This window comes from Salvelinus sp. IW2-2015, linkage group LG9 (assembly GCF_002910315.2).
Source record: "Salvelinus sp. IW2-2015 linkage group LG9, ASM291031v2, whole genome shotgun sequence".
Lineage (NCBI taxonomy): Eukaryota > Metazoa > Chordata > Actinopteri > Salmoniformes > Salmonidae > Salvelinus > Salvelinus sp. IW2-2015.
The window spans coordinates 13,456,041-13,475,029 of NC_036849.1; the positions used below are offsets into that span (position 1 = coordinate 13,456,041).

The 18,989-nt window shown below is 43.4% G+C and overlaps 2 protein-coding genes across 2 annotated transcripts; one reads left to right on the top strand and one right to left on the bottom strand.

Moving 5' to 3' along the window:
- The first annotated feature begins 1,190 nt into the window (after positions 1–1,190).
- Positions 1,191–4,780, top strand: mtres1 (mitochondrial transcription rescue factor 1). The gene is made up of 4 exons (XM_023994281.2): positions 1,191–1,312; positions 2,120–2,567; positions 2,833–2,905; positions 4,297–4,780. The coding sequence occupies exons 2-4, from the start codon at positions 2,140–2,142 to the stop codon at positions 4,477–4,479; spliced, it is 684 nt and encodes a 227-aa protein (XP_023850049.1). The 5' UTR covers positions 1,191–1,312; positions 2,120–2,139; the 3' UTR covers positions 4,480–4,780.
- Positions 4,781–4,785: 5 nt separating this feature from the next.
- LOC111968595 (BEN domain-containing protein 3-like) lies at positions 4,786–9,034 on the bottom strand. Its single transcript, XM_023994280.2, has 4 exons — positions 8,947–9,034; positions 8,042–8,096; positions 7,697–7,893; positions 4,786–7,518 (listed from the first exon to the last, which is right to left on the bottom strand). The coding sequence occupies exons 2-4, from the start codon at positions 8,091–8,093 to the stop codon at positions 5,269–5,271; spliced, it is 2,499 nt and encodes an 832-aa protein (XP_023850048.1). The 5' UTR covers positions 8,094–8,096; positions 8,947–9,034; the 3' UTR covers positions 4,786–5,268.
- Positions 9,035–18,989: the final 9,955 nt, after the last annotated feature.

Here is an 18,989-nt window from a genome sequence, read left to right on the forward strand (position 1 = left end):
TTAAGAAAAACCCTTGAATGAGTAGGTGTGTCCAAACTTTTGACTGGTACTGTATATATACAAATAGCAGATCCCAAGTAAGTAGTGATCAGTGTGGAGAGGGCACTAGTGTCGGGCCCGCGAAAACAAAGCCACACCACCCCAACCGCCCCGCCCCGCGCCGCACCCACAAACAAGCACCGGACCCCACACACCTCCACACATGTGTGTGTGTGTGCTGTGGTGTGTAGTGGATGAAGTAAGTACGCATGTGTCTGGTGTGGTGAGTGTCGATATGTGAAGAAGAGTGCGGCGCAACCACCAAGAAAAGACGACAACATGTGCTGTGCCTAAGTCGGAAGTGTGCTAATGAATGGTGACATCTAAAGTAATATTATTAAACAAGGGAAAAACGGAATAAATAACAAATGATCTGAGACAAATAACAAAAACAAAAAATACAAAACAAAACATGATGGACAAGAGAAATTCACTATGTGCAATGCTTAAATAGAGATTAAATTACACAGAAAATCTTTACAAACAAGAGATTGCAAAAACAACAGGTGTACGAAGGAGCATAAAAAGGCTACATTTCACCAGTTTTTGAGGAACCTCAAATACTTTGAATATTAAAAAACCATCATTAACAAACACTGATGAAGGTTTTTTCATTGAAATGCTGGAAATTATATGTATAAAGTTATGCCGCAAACAATAATAGTTTTCGTGAGGTGTAAATCCACCGTACACCATCTTTTCATAAAAAGCAACAAACTCCTACTCAAACCCAGCCCCCCCACCCCTTATAACGAGGAAAGTCCGCTAGGAACAAATTCTTATTTACAATGACAGCTCTTGCTTTTGTGCAGATTGTATATTCCTCTATTATGTCTCGTAGAAATGTATGTGTTGGATTACTAGTCAGATATGATGATTATGGTGCCAATGGTCCATCTTTTTTGCCTTCACAATTAATTTTCACTGTTTACGTCTCTTGTCTTAGGTCTCTCTTTATGTAGTGTTGTGTTGTCTCTCTTGTCGTGATGTGTGTTTTGTCCTTTATTTGTATTTATTCATGTTTAATCCCAGCCTCCGTCCCCATATGAGGCCTTTTGGTAGACCGTCATTGTAAATAAGAATTTGTTCCTAACGGACTTGCCTAGTTAAATAAAGGTTAAATTAAAAAAATACAGCGGACTTTTAATTTGAAGAATTGTCTAATTTGACGCGGAAGTGATATTACTGCTGCTGACCTTCACGCGGGTCATGTTATAAGTACCTAGCTAGCTATCAAGCTAACTGAATGAAGGAGACTCATCTCAAAATTAAGGTAACTACGACATGAATGGGCTTAGCTACAACCAGTAATCATGAGGGGAAACAACGTTTATTAGCTACTAGCTGTATTGCTTATCTCTATAGCAAGGTATTTATTTCAGTTAGCAACGTTAGCTAAACTAATGTGACACATTACAAAGTAAGCTCACTTTAGCCTAGGTTGAAGAAAACAATTATTTGTAGTGTTATTTTTTTTAGACTTATGTTAGCTAGCTACATATCATGTACCCTAGCTGAGGACGAGAAGAGGTTGAGTACACTGCATAATATAAACAATGTGATTATGTAGCTAGCTACTGCATGTCAACTAGTTAACCTTAGTTAAAAACAAACGAGGTAACGGTAGCTTGTGCACTAGTTAGTTAATTAAAGCTATTCAACCCTAATGAATGCTGCTCTTATGGCCACACCCCCACATACATTTTTTTAAACGTTTTAATTTAACCTTTATTAAACTAGGCATGTCAGTTAAGAACAAATTCTTATTTACAATGACGGCCTAACCCGGACAACGCTGAGCAAATTATGCGACACCCAATCACGGCCGGTTGTGATACAGCCTGGAATTTAATCAGGGTCTGTAGTGACGCCTCCATCACTGAGATGCAGTGCCTTAGACCGCTGCACGACTCTGGAGGCATACCATTACCATAGTGGGCCACCAACATAACTTGACAATGTATCCTATCTATATTACATATATAGTTATTGATTTCCTAAAGGCTTGTTGTACCAAAAATCCACATTCAACTGCTCTTTATAACTCTATTGTTGTAAACGACTGTCTACTTTTTTCAAGTCACAAGGAGGAGCTACAGCATGCAGGGATTGTTGATACAGGCACTGGCCCTGAGACAGTTGGGAAGGCTGAGTACCCGAAAGCTGCTGAACCCTGGACTGGGACCTTACTGGACAGAATGGTGCCCAAGGACACTACACACCCGCCAGCTGTGTGGTTCCCCCTCTTTCCTGACCCTTGGGACACACAAGCTTCCTAAACGCTGGAATTCAGCTAGGAGCAAGTTGGTTCTTCATCACGTGAGGTTCAAAAGCAGCAAGAAGAAAGGAGGCGCAAAGGTCGTACAGGAAGAGGAAGAAGATGATGAAAAGGACCTGGAGGACAGTGACTATGAAGATGAACCTGAGGATGACCCCAGTGTGCCAAAAGACTACAAAGACATAGAGAAATATGTGCAGTCCTTTCGATATGATGTTATCATGAAAGCTGGCCTTGACATAGCACGCAAGTGAGTTGTTACAGAGATATGCTTTTGTTTTCAAATGGATGCACTCAAGGAGATAAAGAGGGTTGGGTTATTGTATCATTAATATTTGGCATCAATATTGATAACAATTTGAGGGAATCCAAATGGGTCGACTTTGAGCACCTCTCCTGAACGCTTCAATGAAGAGATGAGGTCAAATTATTTGATTGATATGGAATTACTTAAAAGGCTCTAATCTAGGCCTATCCTCAGTGGCCAATTGATTTTTTTGTTGTCTTTATTTCAGCAAAGTGGAGGATGCATTCTATGGCAACAAGCTTTGGCTAAATGGACAGAAACTTGTCAAGAAAAGTAAATTGGTGAGTTACTTTTGTGCCTAGTAATGATGTATAAAATAAACAATATTTCTGTCAACCTTCAACATCTTACAGGACTCTTAGGATCCAAACCCACCCCCTGTGAACTGAAGTGGTAGAGCAGTCTAACCAACTGGATTGTCAGGGACAAGTCTAAGGGCTCGATTCAATCCGTAGCACTGAATATCCGCACTATAGCGCGACTGAAATTTAAAGGCAATGTTTCCTCGTTCGGAGACTGCATTTACGGTAAATAACCTTAATTTTTTAATTGTGCTTGTAATACCAGCCGAAGCATCACCCATATGGGTGCTGCGCTTTTCATGGAGTAGCTGTTAAAGCCTACCTAGAGAGGAGGAGTAACTGAACTTCAGAAACAGCTCCGGGCCTGCCTGCCTGATTCATGTTTCTCCCTCCCTGACCATCGACACCACCTCCACCCAAGCTACTTCTTTAATGAACTGCATCATCATCCAGCTGTAGAAGCCCATCTCCCATGAACTGCCAGCTCCCTGAAGTTTATTTTATTTTTTAAATCGACAGATTCTGTATTGTAAGCGCTATATAAACAAATCTATACTGAACAAAAATAAAAACACAACATGCACCAATTTCAAAGATTTTACCCGTTACAATTCATATAAGGAAATCTGGCAATTTAAATAAATGTATTAGGCCCAAATATATTCATTTCACATGACTGGGCAAGGGTGCAGCCATGGGTGGGCATAGGCCCACCCACTTGGGAGCCAGGCCTGGCCAATCAGACTAGTTTTTTCCCCACAAAAGGGCATTATTACAGACAGAAATACTCCTCGGCACCCCCTCAGACGATCCTGCAGGTGAAATAGCCGGAAGTGGAGGTCCTGGGCTGGCGTGGTTACACATGGTTGTGAGGCTAGTTGAACGTACTACCAAATTCTCTAAAATTACATTTGAGGCGGCTTATGGTAAAGAAATTAACTTTCACTTCTCTGGCAACACCACTGGACATTTCTGCAGTCAGCATGCCAATTGCACACTCCCTCAACTTTAGACATCTGTGTGGTATTGTGCTGTGACAACTGCACATTTTAGTGGCCTTTTGTCCACAGCACAAAGTGCACTTGTGTAATGATCGGTGTTTAATCAGCTTCTTGATATGCCACACCTGTCAGCTGGCTGGTTTATCTTTGTAAAGGAGAATTGCTCACTAACAGGGATGTAAACATTGATAAGTGTTTTGTGTGTATGAAACATTTCTGATCTTTTATTTCAGCTCATGAAACATGGGATCAACACTTTACATGTTGTGTTATATATTTTTGATCAGTAGATAACGCAGATCTTCAGCAATATGGATTGAATCAAACCCTAACTTTCTTAATTGTACCCATCTTTGGTTCTCTCTTCAGGTTAAAGTTGGGGACACCTTGGACCTGGTATTGTCAGAGAACAAAGAAACAGACACTGTCATGCTTTTGAGAGTCATCATTAAGAAGGAATTGGGTGAATCCAAGGATGGAGACCGGTACAAAGTTGTTCTGAGGCGCTGGAAAAACATAGAACTTCCCAAGCAGAATGCCTTTAAACAATGAGTTTGTGTACAATACTGAATATACCACTCATTGACAAGGGATTTGGAATATCTATGTATGATGTTACATCAAAGTAATGGTGCATTTTTTTAAACATAGTCTTCTTGGTATGTGTCATCATTGGCTTATCTGGTTTCAAATGGCCTTGGGCCTTGACACAATTTTCTATTAACAAATATTAGTAAGACTCATTCTCAATATTACTATGTAATTATGAAATGGATGGTCATGGTTTGAATCAGATGCAAGGGGATAAGTTATGGAGTGCTAAATGCTAATAAAGTGAAATGCTGAAAATCGACTGACTTGATTACAAATGGCTTAATGGGATCTGTTGCCATGGTTTAATACATATTTATAATACAAACTTCTATAAGAAGGTATAACATTGTTATAAAAGACAAGTAGTGCCACAATGCGACAAATAAGCAATGGAAAAAACGATCACCATTTTTATCCATCTTTGCCTGTGATCTACTGTCTTTGTAATATTTACATGGTTATTGTTTTTAAGGCTACACATCTTATATACAGGGTAAATTAGATGAGCTATGACACTTGTTTTGGTGTATACATACAGTCTATAATCTCAAACAAGCAGACGATGAAAAACAAAACTGTCTAATACTGTAGTTCAATATTACAAATACATTGAGTACTAATGAAAAGCCTTTACAAGTTGGCCATATCCTACACAGAACAGTGTGCAAAGGCTCCACTATGTTATTCAGCTTCTGTACTTGTGCAAATATTTAGAATAAAATATAAAAATTGTCTTTAGCTTTGCTACTAGGACACAGTATTTGATCTCTTGGCCTTCTTCAGTATGTCACACTTCTTGCGGTTGGGCCGCCGGCATCGCTCATCTATGCTTGGCACACATTCATAATGCCAGACCTCCTCCATCTTCTCAACTGGGTACACGGCTTCTACATAGTGGCGGATGAGCCTGAGACGCACTGGATCCAGCTGCTTCTTGTTGCAGGCGCCTGAGTGGTTATACTGAAGCCGCAGGTTCTCCTGAGTGAAGAGCTCAGGGAAGAGGCGCACCAGTAGGCGGGCGGCAAAGTTTCCCACTGAAAGGCTCTGCTGGACAATCTCTCGCACCTCAGTGTCTGAGAGCAAGTAGACCAAAGGCACTGGGAAGTCTGGAATCGACACCGTCAATTCCTCCAGGGGGATCATGCAGAAGTCTTTGCTACTTTTTTCAGGGGGTAGTGGAGGGATCTCAAAGTCCTCCAAGTGCTCTGTGTTAAGCTGGTTCACTTGGCAAGCAGCCACAAAGTCCACAGGCCCTTGCTCCAACTCAGGAGCATAGACTTTGGGTTGCTGCTGGTACGACCGCCGTTGTTCCGTGTCTCGTCGCCTGCACCGCTCGTCCAGTTTACCCACAAATTCCAGGGTCCACACTCTGTCATTCTTGGCCTGTGGATATAGTAGCTGTACATAGTGGCGAATAAGGTTGACCCGCACAGGGTCAAGCTGTTTCTTCCCGAGAGAGCCACTACAGTTGTAATGCTTCCGTGTGTTCTCGTAGGTGAAGAGCTCAGGGAATGTAAGTACCAAGAGGCGAGAGGCAAAGTTCCCAATTGACAAGCTACAGTCATAGTTGTTCCTCAGTTGCTCCCTAGAGAGCAGATACTCTTTAGGCACACTGAAATCTGGTAGGGGGATCTCAAGTTGTTCAAAATCGACTGGCACGAGCAACGACTTTTTTGACCTACGACCTGGTCTCTCGTAGTCACACATGTCACTGATCTTGATGATAGAGACATCATCAGGGAGGCTTGTGGAGTCATAGCTCTCATCATTCATGTTCTCAGGCTCACTGCCATTACTGTTATTGTGATAACCCTCTATTGCATCTTCTATGCGCTGCACACACACATGCAGCCAACTATCCTCTGGGACGTCAGGAAAATTAGCTTCCATGTACTTACGGATAATCTCTATCCTGTCCGAGTCCAGGATCATCTTTCCCACAGTACCCTCTAGGAATTTCCCCTCCTCAAAAACCTCTGGGAAAACTCTGTTTACAAGAAACATAAAGTCTTCAGGGGAGGAGAGTTTATCAAGATCCTCTCCAACCTCCTGAGTGTCAAACACAAGGTCTGGCACTACTACTTTATTGTTGGTGTGGTCACTATTGGAGTCTAATTCGAGGTGCACTTCTTGCCCCTCCTCATTTATAAAATGGCAGGGCTGGTTCCGTTCAGCTTTTAAACCAAAGTCTGTAATAGTCTGTCTCCCACATGACTGTGGCCCACTCTCCATATCCTTCTGAGCCCAGAAGCGGTTAAAGAAGTTATTAATCTGTAATAGGCATTCATCCTGCCAAATGTTGTTATTCTTTACCAGAGGAAAACACACCTTCACATAGTTGCGTATTAGCTGCAGCTGTAGGGAATCCAACGTTCTCTTGTTGGCGATACAACCAGGAGTGCACTCCTTGGCTTTAAAAAGTTCTGGGAAGAGATGTACTAGCAGTCGACAACCCAACTCGCCAGCATTTGATGTCTGCTCCATCAGTTGACTCAGCTCCTCACTTGTCAACAGGTATTCTGGAGGAGGCTGGAACTCAGTTGCCATCTCTGAGGGTTTGATCTGTTTTTTGATGCGAGTGACCTCCAGGGAAAGTAGATCCACCTTGCTGTGCAGTTGGGTCATGCTTGAGTTGAGCGTATTGAGGATGAAAAACATCTTCTCAATGAGGGAGTATAGATTAGAGTCTGTTGAAGACATGGACCCTGCTGCCTCCAGGGCAGAGAGGGGTTCACTTCGGCTGTGCTCCCCTGTATTGACCAGTTGAGGGGATAAGAGATTGCTGTAGCTTAGCTGCACTCCTCCATCATGCTGAGCCTGCTGGTCCAGGCTTGATGTGTGCTTCTTCTCTGTGATTCTGTGAGAGATGCTGTAGAGAGGCTTCCTGTAAGAGGCTATAGTCTTCTCCTGGGCAGGGTCCTTCTCCGCAGATGTCAGGCAGAGGGATTGTGGCCTCGTGGACTCTTCAGACAATCTCCTCAGCAAGCGCCGCCCTGCCTACACAGAGACAACAACAACATTATGCATTTCTTATCTCAAATAAAAAAAAGAATGTATTTTTAATGTCCTGTAAATAAAAACAGGAATAAGCAAGCCTATGTCTATTTGATGACATTTGTCTATTTACCAAATTAAGTTAGTCATAATCATAGATTATGCCATTTCATTAATTTACCTCACTAGAGACCCTGACTCTTTTGCCGCTGGTAGACTGAAGCAATTCAGAATTGTGTGCGTCACAGCCCATGTCCTTGGCAATACGTTTCCTGGTGGCCTCACTAGTTCCAAGGTACCATCTTCGGGGTCCTTCAGTTGTCTCACTAATAGTACATTCATCTGTCTCCGTCTTGATGTCTTGAATGGGTTCTCGCTCTGCAGAAAATAAACATTTCAAATCATTGTTATGTTATTTCCAATATACAGCTTGATTAGATTTCCCCACTTTAGCTGTTGCTAAATCCAAACAGTTTGGAAGTGAATAGTTGCAATAACAGTAGAATATTAAATGGTTTATACTTACCTATCTCAAGCATTTCGCCATCTGAGTTTTCCCTATGGTCAGAGGAATTCATATCCTATAGTAAAACAATAGAATCAAAATAAATAAAACCTGCAACATCACTGTTTATGCCATTTTCAGAATTCCAATGTCACTGCACTGGAAAATAACCTTGACTGTGGTAATTTCTCTAAATAGGCACATTACTTTGATTGCATTGTCCTAATGTTGTTATATTGTTGGAGACTTCATCTTTCAAATTAAAAGTCACATTCTATGCTTCAACAACAACTGTGATTGTTGTTCCATAGAAAAAGCAAAGCATTTGATGTAATATTGTTGGAATCAATCAGGCCCTTGTCTACTGCACCGCTTTATATGTTCATAGGCATACATGGATGATATTCTGAACCCGTGCTATTTGATCAGCTGCTTGGGCGCATGTTTACTTAACGAAAATATTGGACAGCGTCGCAGTAAGCTACGTTAATTTTACAATTCAATATAAGACACTAACTTGTGCTCTTTTGTTTAACTTCTAACAGTGTGTGAGTTTTGTGTTCTCTGATGCAAGAGGACTCAGTCTGTGGAGGCTTTATATGATTTGCTTCACTCGCCCCCTTCGGTTTCTGTCCCATCCACTTCCTCATTCTTCTACACTAGAAGCCCATGAACCAAAACATGAACACACACACACACACACACAACTGTTTTACTTTTCCCACTGGAAATAAAAACTTCAGCCTTTCGTGGCAATTAAAAAACGCTATGACATGTATTTGAATACACAGAAAATATATATTTCTACTTCGCATTACAGCTAGCTTATCATTTCGTGGCGCGTCAGTGTATATCCTTGTACGAGTTTTCCCCACTCTTCGTGGAATTGTCAAAATGAAAACACAGATGCTTTAGCTCGAACTCACCTTTACGGTTTAATGTAGTCCTTTGCAGTAATGGAAGACGTGGTCAACATCTCTGCCGTGGGAATTTCACACTGTTCGTGTTTCTCCTTTTTTGGHGGGGGGGGGGGGGGGGTCTTTGTCGTCTCGCGTGACGTGTCGGGGCGCGCGCCTGCAGTGTCATTTCCGCACAGCTGTGGATGTGTCTTGTGTGGCGGTGTGGCCTGTGAGGCTAGCGACAATAAGGATTAGCCACAAAAGAGGAATTTGCCTTCAAAGTGTATTAGACTGCATAATTGTGTTGTGTTTTGTGGGTGTCCCTGAGTAGGCTGATAACCCCATTTCATTGGTGTGCACTCCATAGTACAGTCCAATATTAATGTTCAATAACACAATAGACTAACTGGGGAGGTGATTTCCCAGGGTCAAAATCATGCAATAAACTATGACGCTAATATTTGTGTAAACTCTTTGGGATTTTAATCTGTGTGTGTCACTGACAAGGCTGATACCTAATTTCCATAGTTAAGGCTGCACATAGCCCTTGATATGACTCTCAGTTCCATTACGTTACACATAAGAGTCATTGGACGAAGGCGTCTTCTGTACGGGGAGTTTTGTTAAGAGCCCCAACGCTCAATCTGAACATTAACAACTGTCGCTTGCGGTACGGTTTTGAAAGCATAAGGATCTTATATTTCATATCAGCGAGAAATTATATATTAAAAAAAAAAGTTAAATTGATACACACCTTGATAGGGTTAGTGTTCCCACACGGCCATATTTTCATGTTACAATGCTTGTTTACGGAAGACATGAGGCGAACGACCAGCTGTGCTAATTACCTATCTAGCATGCTCCGAACACCTGTGTGTAAGCATAACTCGGGAAGTGTAGCAGAAGCGGTACCCATAGCTTTATGGATATGTGCAGAACTACTACAGTAAGTTAATCATTTTTATTTAAAGGATTCTTTCTGATGAAAGATGAGGCCCATATGTTTCTAAAGACGTACCGCAAACAACGATTATTGGCATTTCTAAACGTTAAAACACAGTGTTGGGATTGTAGTCGTGGGAAAAGCTAATGGATGAAAACTGTAGGGATAAGGCAGAATGCCACCTTGAGTTTGAGGGCTAGGCTGTATATTGAATAACTGTATGTATGCCCCCAATGCAATTATGCAGTCTTATACATTCACAGTGGGATTTGAACGTTGTTTACAGTTTCTTGTGAAATTAATTAATTATTGTATTCATTTTTAAGTTATATAACATTCCAACCTTGTTTAGCATTATTCCAATATTTGGATCATTTTCAAAGGGGGATATTTATTTAGAAGGCGAACCGCAAATTCCATTATTGTGATTTATACTTATTGTGGTTAGCGTCACAAAGGTGGCCGTGTGCATGATGACCGAGAAACGATGGCCTAAATTGCGCGCAAGTTGGTTTACTAGTATGTATGGGATACATCATCCAACGAAATGCTTACTTGCAGGTTCCTTCTTGACAAGGCAACAACAATAAGAAATAGTATGTACATTCCCCAACCAGAAGCCATGGATTACAGGCAACATTCCCACTAAGCTAAAGGGTAGAGCTGCCGCTTTCAAGGAGCTGGACTCTAACCCGGAAGCTTATAAGAAGACACTTGCCAGTTGGTCAAACCATCAAAACAGGCAAAGCATCAATACAGGACTAAGATGGAATCGTACTACACCGGCACCGACGCTCATCGGATGTGGCAGGGCTTGCAAACTATTACAGACTTCTAAAGGGAACCACAGCTGAGAGCTGCCCAGTGACACAAGCCCACCAGACAAGCGAAATAACTTATATGCTCGCTTCGAGGCAAGTAACACTGAAACATGCATGAGAGCATCAGCTGTTCCGGACGACTGTGATCACGCTCTCCGCAGCCGATGTGAGTAAGACCTTTAAACAGGTCAACATTCACAAGCCCGCTGGCCCAGACAGATTACCAGGACGTGTACTCCGAGCATGCGCTGACCAACTGGCACGTGTCTTCACTGACATTTACAACCTCTCCTTGTCCGATTCTGTAATACCAACATGTTTTAAGCAGACCACCATAGTCCCTGTGCCCAAGAACACAAAGGTAACCTGCCTAAATGACTACTGACCCGTAGCACTCACGTCTGTAGCCATGAAATGCTTTGAAAGGCTGGTCATGGCTTACATCAACACCATTATTCTAGAAACCCTAGACCCACTCCAATGTGCATACAGCACCAACAGATCCACAGATGATGCAATCTCTATTGCACTCCACACTGCCCTTTCCCACCTGGACAAAAGGAACATCTATGTGGGAATGCTATTCATTGACTACAGCTCAGCGTTCAACACCATAGTGCCCTCAAATCTCATCACTAAGCTACAGACCCTGGGACTAAACACCTCCCTCTGCAACTGGATCCTAGACTTACTGACGGGATGCCCCCAGGTGGTAAGGGTAAGTAACAACACATCCGCAACGCTGATCCTCAACACAGGGGCCCCTCACGGGTGCGTGCTCAGTCCCCTCCTGTACTCCCTGTTCACCCACGACTGCATGGCCAGGCACGACTCCAACGCCATCATTAAGTTTGCTGATGACACAACAGTGGTAGGCCTGATCACCGTCAACGACGAGACAGCCTATAGGGAGGAGATCAGAGACCTGACCGTTTGGTGCAAGGACAACAACCTCTCCCTCAACGCGATCAAGACAAGAGTAGATGATTGTGCACTACAGGAAAAGGAGGACCGGGCACGCCCCCATTCTCATCGACGGGGCTGTAGTGGAGCAGGTTGAGAGCTTGTCAAGTTCCTTGGCATCCACATCACCAACAAATGAACATGGTCTAAGCACACCAAGACAGTCGTGAAGAGGGCACAACAAAACCTATTCCCCCTCAGGAGACTGAAACGATTTGGCATGGGTCCTCAGATCCTAAAAAGGTTTTACAGCTGCACCATCATGAGTATCCTGATGGGTTGCAACACTGCCTGGTATGGCAACTGCTCGGCCTCCGACCGCAAGGCACTACAGAGGGTAGTGTTTACGGCCCAGTACATCACCGGCACCAAGCTTCCTGCCATCCAGGATGTCTATACCAGGCAGTGTCAAAGAAAGGCCAAAAAAATTGTCACAGACTCCAGCCACCCTAGTCATACACTGTTCTCTCTGCTACCGCACGGCAAGCGGTACTGAAGTGCCAAGTCTAGGTTCAAGAGGCTTCTAAACAGCTTCCACCCCCAAGCCATTAGACTCCTGAACAGCTTATCAAATGGCTACGCAGACTATTTGCACCCCCTGCTACTCACTGTTATCTATGCATAGCCACTTTAATAACCCTACCTGCATGTACATAATTACCTCGACACCGGTTCCCCCGCACATTGACTCTGAACCGGTACCCCCTGTATATAGCCCCGCTATTGTTATTTGCTGCTGCTCTTTAATTATTTGTTTTTCTATCTCTTACTTTTTGGGGGTATTTTCTTAACTGCATTGTTTGTTAAGGGCTTGTAAGTAAGCATTTCACTGTAAGTCACTGTTGTATTCAGCGCATGTGACAAATACAATTTGATTTGATTCTTGATTTAAAACATGAGAATACAAAGTAAATGGCAGCAATAGAATAAACATTTTAGCATAAGTGTAATACAGGAAGGCAATATTTACATGTGTATTGGGGAAGGGCGAAATGGGGGCGGCAAGTGTATAAATTGAGCAATATAATAGGAGTCTGATAGCTGCAGTTGTGATGTGTGTTAAAGTGCAGAGAATCAGAGCAGGTGAAGGACAGGTGGTCAGTCCAGTTCAAGTGTTCAGCAGTCTGATGGCTTGTAGATACCAACAGGTTCAGAGACAGTTTGTCAGACCTCATGCTCTGACACTGTCTGCCCGATGGTAAGGGAGATAACAGCTCATGGCTGGGGTGATGTGGACGCATAGGAAATAAAAATGTGTGACTCTCTCTACTACAGTCCCATTGATGTGGATCGGGGCATGTTCCCTCCTCTGCTTCCTGATGTCAACATCAACAACTTTGTTTTGCTGATGTTGAGGGAGAGGTTTTTGTCATGACACTACAATGCCCGTTCAAATACCTACTCCCTATAGACTGACTGTCGTTGTTGGTTATCAGGCCTACAGCCGAGGTATCGTCACCAAACATGATGGAGTCGGTTTCGTGTAAAGCCACGTAGTCGTGGGAGTACAGCAGAGGACTGAGGACACACCCCTGGGGGGGTGCTGTGTTAAGAGTCAGTGTGGAGGTGTTGTTGCCAATCCTCACCGCTTGTGGGATGCCCATCAGGAAGTCCAGGATCCAGTTGCAGAGGGTGTTGTCCAGACCCAGGGATCTGAGCTTGCAGCATTCTCACATAGGTGTTCCTCTTGTCCAGATGTGTTACAGCCGTGTGAATGGCGATGGAAATGGCATATTCCATGGATCTGTTGGAGCAGTAGGCAAATTGGAGTGGGTCCAGTGTGTCTGGCATGCATGCCTTGATGTGAGCCATGACCAACCTCTCGAAGCACTTCATGATGACCGAGGTGAGTGCGACTGGGTGAAAGTCATTTGGGCATGTCACCTTGTTTTTCTTTGGCACTGGGACAATGGTGGTCTCCTTAAAGCAAAAAGTAACAATGTCCACTCAAAAGCTACCTGATTATTTTACTCTTAGACCAGTGCATCAACAGGAATAGCCCAGAGCCCTTTAACTGGCATAACATTTAAACTGGTGTAACTGTCTGGGACAGAGACAGGTTGAAGATATACGAGAAGACGCTTGTCAGCACACACTCTGAGGACACAGCCAGGGATGCCATCTCAGCTGTTGTCTTGGTGAGTATTGTGAGTAGGTCATAGCAGTACTTGTTCCTGTCCTCAGCTGTAGCCTCAGGGTTGTCTGCGAAAGCTCTGTGTGCAGTAGCCCTATCCTTTTAGTTTAGTGCCAACCTCAGTGTTAATCCAAAGATTTTGATTGGGGAAGCAGCGAACCTTAACTGTGGGGACAACGTCGCCAATGCATTTCCTAATGAAGCCATTGACGGAGGTGGTTAGCTCGTCAATGTTATCGGCGGAGTCCCGAAACATAATCCAAACAGCGCGAGCAAAGCAGTCCTGTTGTATATCTAATTCTGGAGACCATTTCTCAACGGAGCGAGTCACAGGTAATTTCTGTTTGAGTTTCTGTTTTTAAACAGGAAGCAGGAGTACAGAGTCACGATCTGATTTGCCAAATGGCGGATGTGGGAGGGCCTTGTATGCATGCTTGTGGGTAGAATAATAGTGGTCTACGGCTTTATTGCCCCTAGTGGCAAGGGAGACGTGTTGATGGAAGTTGGGCATCACGTATCTTAATGACGTGGAATTAAAATTGCCGGCAACCAGAAAAGTTATAGCCTCGTACAGTTTAAGTGCCAGTTCATAATTTTTCTGAGATGGAATGTGTACAACAGTCACGATAACAGCTGAAAAATCCTTCAGGAGGTAAAAGGGTCGGCATTTGACCATCAGGTATTCCAAGACGGGTGAACAATGGGTCGACACTTCCACCATTCTCGAGTCAGCACACCAGTTGTTGATGAACAGGCAAACCCCTTCCCCTCGATTTCCAAGAATCCACTGTCCTGTCAGCACGGTTAATTAAGAATTCGAGTTGGATAGCCATGGGGGATATCTTGTCCAAGAGCCATGTTTCAGAAAAGCAGAGAATATTGCAGTTTGAGAGTCCTGTTGATAGCAAATCTGCAATCGGAGGTCATCCATCTTATTATCAAGTGACTGGCAAGTAGAATGGAGGGAAGAGGTGGACGGTTCTCCCTTCACCTTAATCTTGCAGGAATCCCCCCTCTCCTGCCTCTAACGTCAAATTTCCTCTTGGGTCGGAATTACAGAAAGAGCCCAGGGCAGATGAGTCGAAGTTGAAGCCAGAATTGAGGTAACTGCCAATCTGATTTTCAAAAGTTAATATCGGTTGAAAGAAATAGTAGCGGATAGATTGAAAAAATAAAGTACGAAATAAATGACAAAATAATCACAAAATAGCGAACTTGGGTCTGCGCTAGCAAAACGGCGGCCATCCAGTACGTCGCCATATTTTCAGATGTGACCAAAGTCGATCAGTATTCTCAAAACAATCTTTTGATTGCAGCATTAAGTCTCCCTCCTCTGTCCAGCACCTCACTATTCTCTGTGTTGGTGGCTCCCTCTTGAGTTGTTGCTTGTAGGCGGGGAGTAGGAACCGAGATGTGATCTGATTGGCCAAAGTGGGGGTGGTGGATGGTTTTGTAGGAGTCGCAGATGTTTGATGAACAAATGACGTGGTCAAACCAAAACGTGCACCCCTCGGGGGGCAATGCATGCCATGCATGCCGTAATATTATCATAAGCTGTTATATGGATTCAGATAGCTGATATACTGAGACAGTGACAAAAAAACCCAGCTTGGTGTTCTTACAAATAGTCAAAAAGGAAATGTTAATTTGAGAATACAGACACAGAACCCCTTCCCCTCTTTTTTGCAGGAATGTGATTAATCAACATTGACACTAGTTCATTTTAAATAGTTTAACAATTTTAACACTTCACATCAAAGATTCAACACTTCAAAGCGTACAAATAAGCTAAGTTGTATGTAAAGATTACACATCTTTGTCTATACAACAATAGATAATTGAGTAGTAACACGTATGCTATTATTACTAAAGCATCATTTCAGATGAACAAAAAAATCTCTATACCAGCGGTAGCCAACATTGCTCCACTGATCCCTGATCTACTGGGTGAGCAGACTTCTATTCCAGCCCAGCAATAGCCCACTTGATTATCAACGCATTAGGTTTGATAAGTTGAATCAGGTGTGTTATTGCTGGGCTGAGACAGAACCCTGCACACCCAGCTGACATCCAGCAAGGTTGGCCTGCTCCAATTCTAATAGGTTTATACATTGTGTGTGTTGTTTAACTGTTTTTGTGTATACAACGTGCTAACATAGGTAGGCCTCCACATATAACCCATGGCATATAGTACCAGTGGCCTGGCTTTGGCCCCAAGTGAGAGCAGGTCCGCTGGATCCATGGCTCAGTGAAACGGGTGTGCCGGCCTGCGTAGATGGAAACAGAAAAGTCTGAGCTTTGGGGTAAAACACTGGGGTAAGTCCTGTATGGAAATGTCACTCGGGACATTGAATTCCAAGGCGGCACTGCAGTGGAGCGGGTCGAGAGTTTCAAGTTCCTTGGTATCCACATCACCAACAAACTATCATGATCCAAACACACCAAGACAGTTGTGAAGACGGCACGACAAAACCTTTTCCCCCTCTGGAGACTGAAAGGATTTGGCATGGGTCCCCAGATCCTCAAATTCTACAGCTGCACCATCGAGAGCATCCTGATCGGTTGCATCACCGCCTGGTATGGCAACTGCTCGGCATCTGACCGTAACGTGCTACAGAGGGTAGTGCGTACGGCCCAGTACATCAGTGGGGCCAAGCTTCCTGCCATCCAGGACCTATATAATAGGCGGTGTCAGAGGACAGCACATAAAATTGTCAGAGACTCCAGTCACCCAAGTCAGACTGTTTTCTCTGCTACCGCTCCGCAAGCGGTACCAAAGCGCCAAGTCTAGGACCTAAAAGCTCCTACCCCCAAGCCATAAGACTGCTGAAAAATTAATCAACTGGCCACCGGACTATTTACATTGACACCCCCTCCATTTGTTTTGTACACTGCTGTTACTCGCTGTTCATTAACTATGCATAGTCACTTCCCCCTACCTACATGTACAAATTACCTCAACTAACCTGTACCCCCGCACACTGACTCGGTCCCAGTACCCCCTGTATATAGCCTCATTATTGTGTGAGCGGACCAAGTAATTGGGCGTCACTCTAAAGCGGAAAGGTGGAACAAATGAGTCAGGAGTAGGTTTTCTTGATTGAACACAGTTCTCTATTGAGGGTATTTGGTCAACACAAACACTCCAACATAATCAATGAAAATCTCCCAAGGGAAAAAAACATACATCTTCTTCTCCAGATCAAACAGGAACACAATACGATTATCTTTAAACTACAACAAAAGTCACGGGATTGTCACCGTCTTAGTGGTTCTTCATGGATAGCTCCTCTGTCTCGGTGGCCATCTTCCAGAGATAGTATTTTCCCCATCTCTGCTGGTTCCATACTCTCTCTTATAGGGGAAGGGGAATATGTCATTAGTACCATCAGCTGTGCTTAATTGCCTCTGGTTACCTTGTCTCCCATGCCTTGTTGGGCTACTATCCGTGAGCCCAGCCTGCCCTCTGGTGATCCTTCCACAATTGTTATGTTATTGTATTACTTAAGCAAAAGTTAAATAATTTCTATTTGGTAAATGTTTTCTTAACTCTTCTTGAACTGCACTGTTGGTTAAGTGCTTGTAAGTAAGCATTTCACGGTAAGGTCTACACTTGTATTCGGTGCATGTGACAAATAGTTTGATTAGATTTTTCATTGGGACCTCTCTTCAGCTGCAAACAGTCTCACAGCTTTCCATATCTGAGGACAAAAAACAGGCTTCATTACATGCCGACTAGACTAGACTGGGCGAGCGTCCGCGTCTGCATGTGCATGTCGATTTTGTCCATTCACACCAGACACGATCAGGACACGCATGTTGAAATATCAAAACGAACTCTGAAGCAACTAAATTAATTTGGGGAAAGAGCGAAACACTCAGGGCCATTTAGCTAGCTTGCTGTTGCTAGGTAATTTTTCATAGAATTTAAACATTGGGTTGCTATTTTACCTGAAATGCACAAGGTCCTCTACTCTGACAATTACTCCACAGATAAAAGGGTAAACTGAGTTAGTTTCTAGTAATCTTTCCTCGTTCGGTCTTCTTCTTGGACTTTATATGGCAGTTGCAACCAACTTTAAGGTGCATTACCATCACCAACTGGACTGGAGTGTGGACCTCAGTTCATCTTAAAATCAGCCACGTGGGTATATGCTTCTAAAAATCAATGAGGAGATGGGAGAGGCGGGACTTGCAGCGTGTCAAAAAATAGAACCAAGAGCGGTTTTAGAACCTGTTGTGACGTTTGACTTCACCAGCATAATCCACTTTCAATAAATATTAATTGCAGACTGTCGGCCACATTTGATAACTTGAAATGAGCATATGCATCAATTCTCTACAAAATGTGTCCTACCCGGACGGTGACTTACAGTTGAAGTCGGACATTTACATACACTTAGGTTGGAGCATTAACTCGTTTTTGAACCACTCCACAAATTTCTTGTTAACAAGCTATAGTTTTGGCAAGTCGGTTAGGACATCTACTTTGTGCATGACACAAGTCATTTTTCCAACAATTTCCAAACGCCTGAAGGTACCACGTTCATCTGTACAAACAATAGTACGCAAGTATAAACACCATTGGACCACGCAGCCATTATACCGCTCAGGAAGGAGACACGTTCTGTCTCCTAGAGATTAACGTATTTTGGTGCGAAAAGTGCAAATCAATCCCAGAACAACAGCAAAGGACCTTGTGAAGTTGCTGGAGGAAACAGGTACAAAAGTATCTATATCCACAGTAAAACGAGTCCTATATCGACATAACCTGAAAGGCTGCTCAGCAAGGAAGAAGTCACTGCTCCAAAACTGCCATAAAAAGCCAGACTATGGTTTGCAACTGTACATGGGGACAAAGATCATACTTTTTGGAGAGATGTCCTCTGGTCTGATGAAACAAAAATAGAACTGTTTGGTCATAACGACCATCGTTATGTTTGGAGGAAAAAGGGGGAGGCTTGCAAGCCGAAGAACACCATCCCAACCAGGAGGCACTGGTGCACTTCACAAAATACATGGCATCATGAGGAAGGAGAATTATGTGGATATATTGAGGCAACATCTCAAGACATCGGTCAGGAAGTTAAAGCTTGGTTGCAAATGGACAATGACCCCAAGCATACTTCCAAAGTTGTGGCAAAATGGCTGCAGGACAACAAAGTCAAGGTATTGGAGTGGCCATCACAATGCCCTGACCTCAATCCCA

Coding starts and splice junctions, on each gene's coding strand:
- mtres1 (XM_023994281.2), top strand. CDS start 2,140: ATGCAGGGATTGTTGATACAGGCACTGGCCCTGAGACAGTTGGGAAGG. Junction 2,568..2,832: donor GGCCTTGACATAGCACGCAA/GTGAGTTGTTAC, acceptor TCTTTATTTCAG/CAAAGTGGAGGATGCATTCT. Junction 2,906..4,296: donor TTGTCAAGAAAAGTAAATTG/GTGAGTTACTTT, acceptor TTCTCTCTTCAG/GTTAAAGTTGGGGACACCTT.
- LOC111968595 (XM_023994280.2), bottom strand. CDS start 8,093: ATGAATTCCTCTGACCATAGGGAAAACTCAGATGGCGAAATGCTTGAG. Junction 7,894..8,041: donor TGGCGAAATGCTTGAGATAG/GTAAGTATAAAC, acceptor TATTTTCTGCAG/AGCGAGAACCCATTCAAGAC. Junction 7,519..7,696: donor GAGTCAGGGTCTCTAGTGAG/GTAAATTAATGA, acceptor GTCTCTGTGTAG/GCAGGGCGGCGCTTGCTGAG.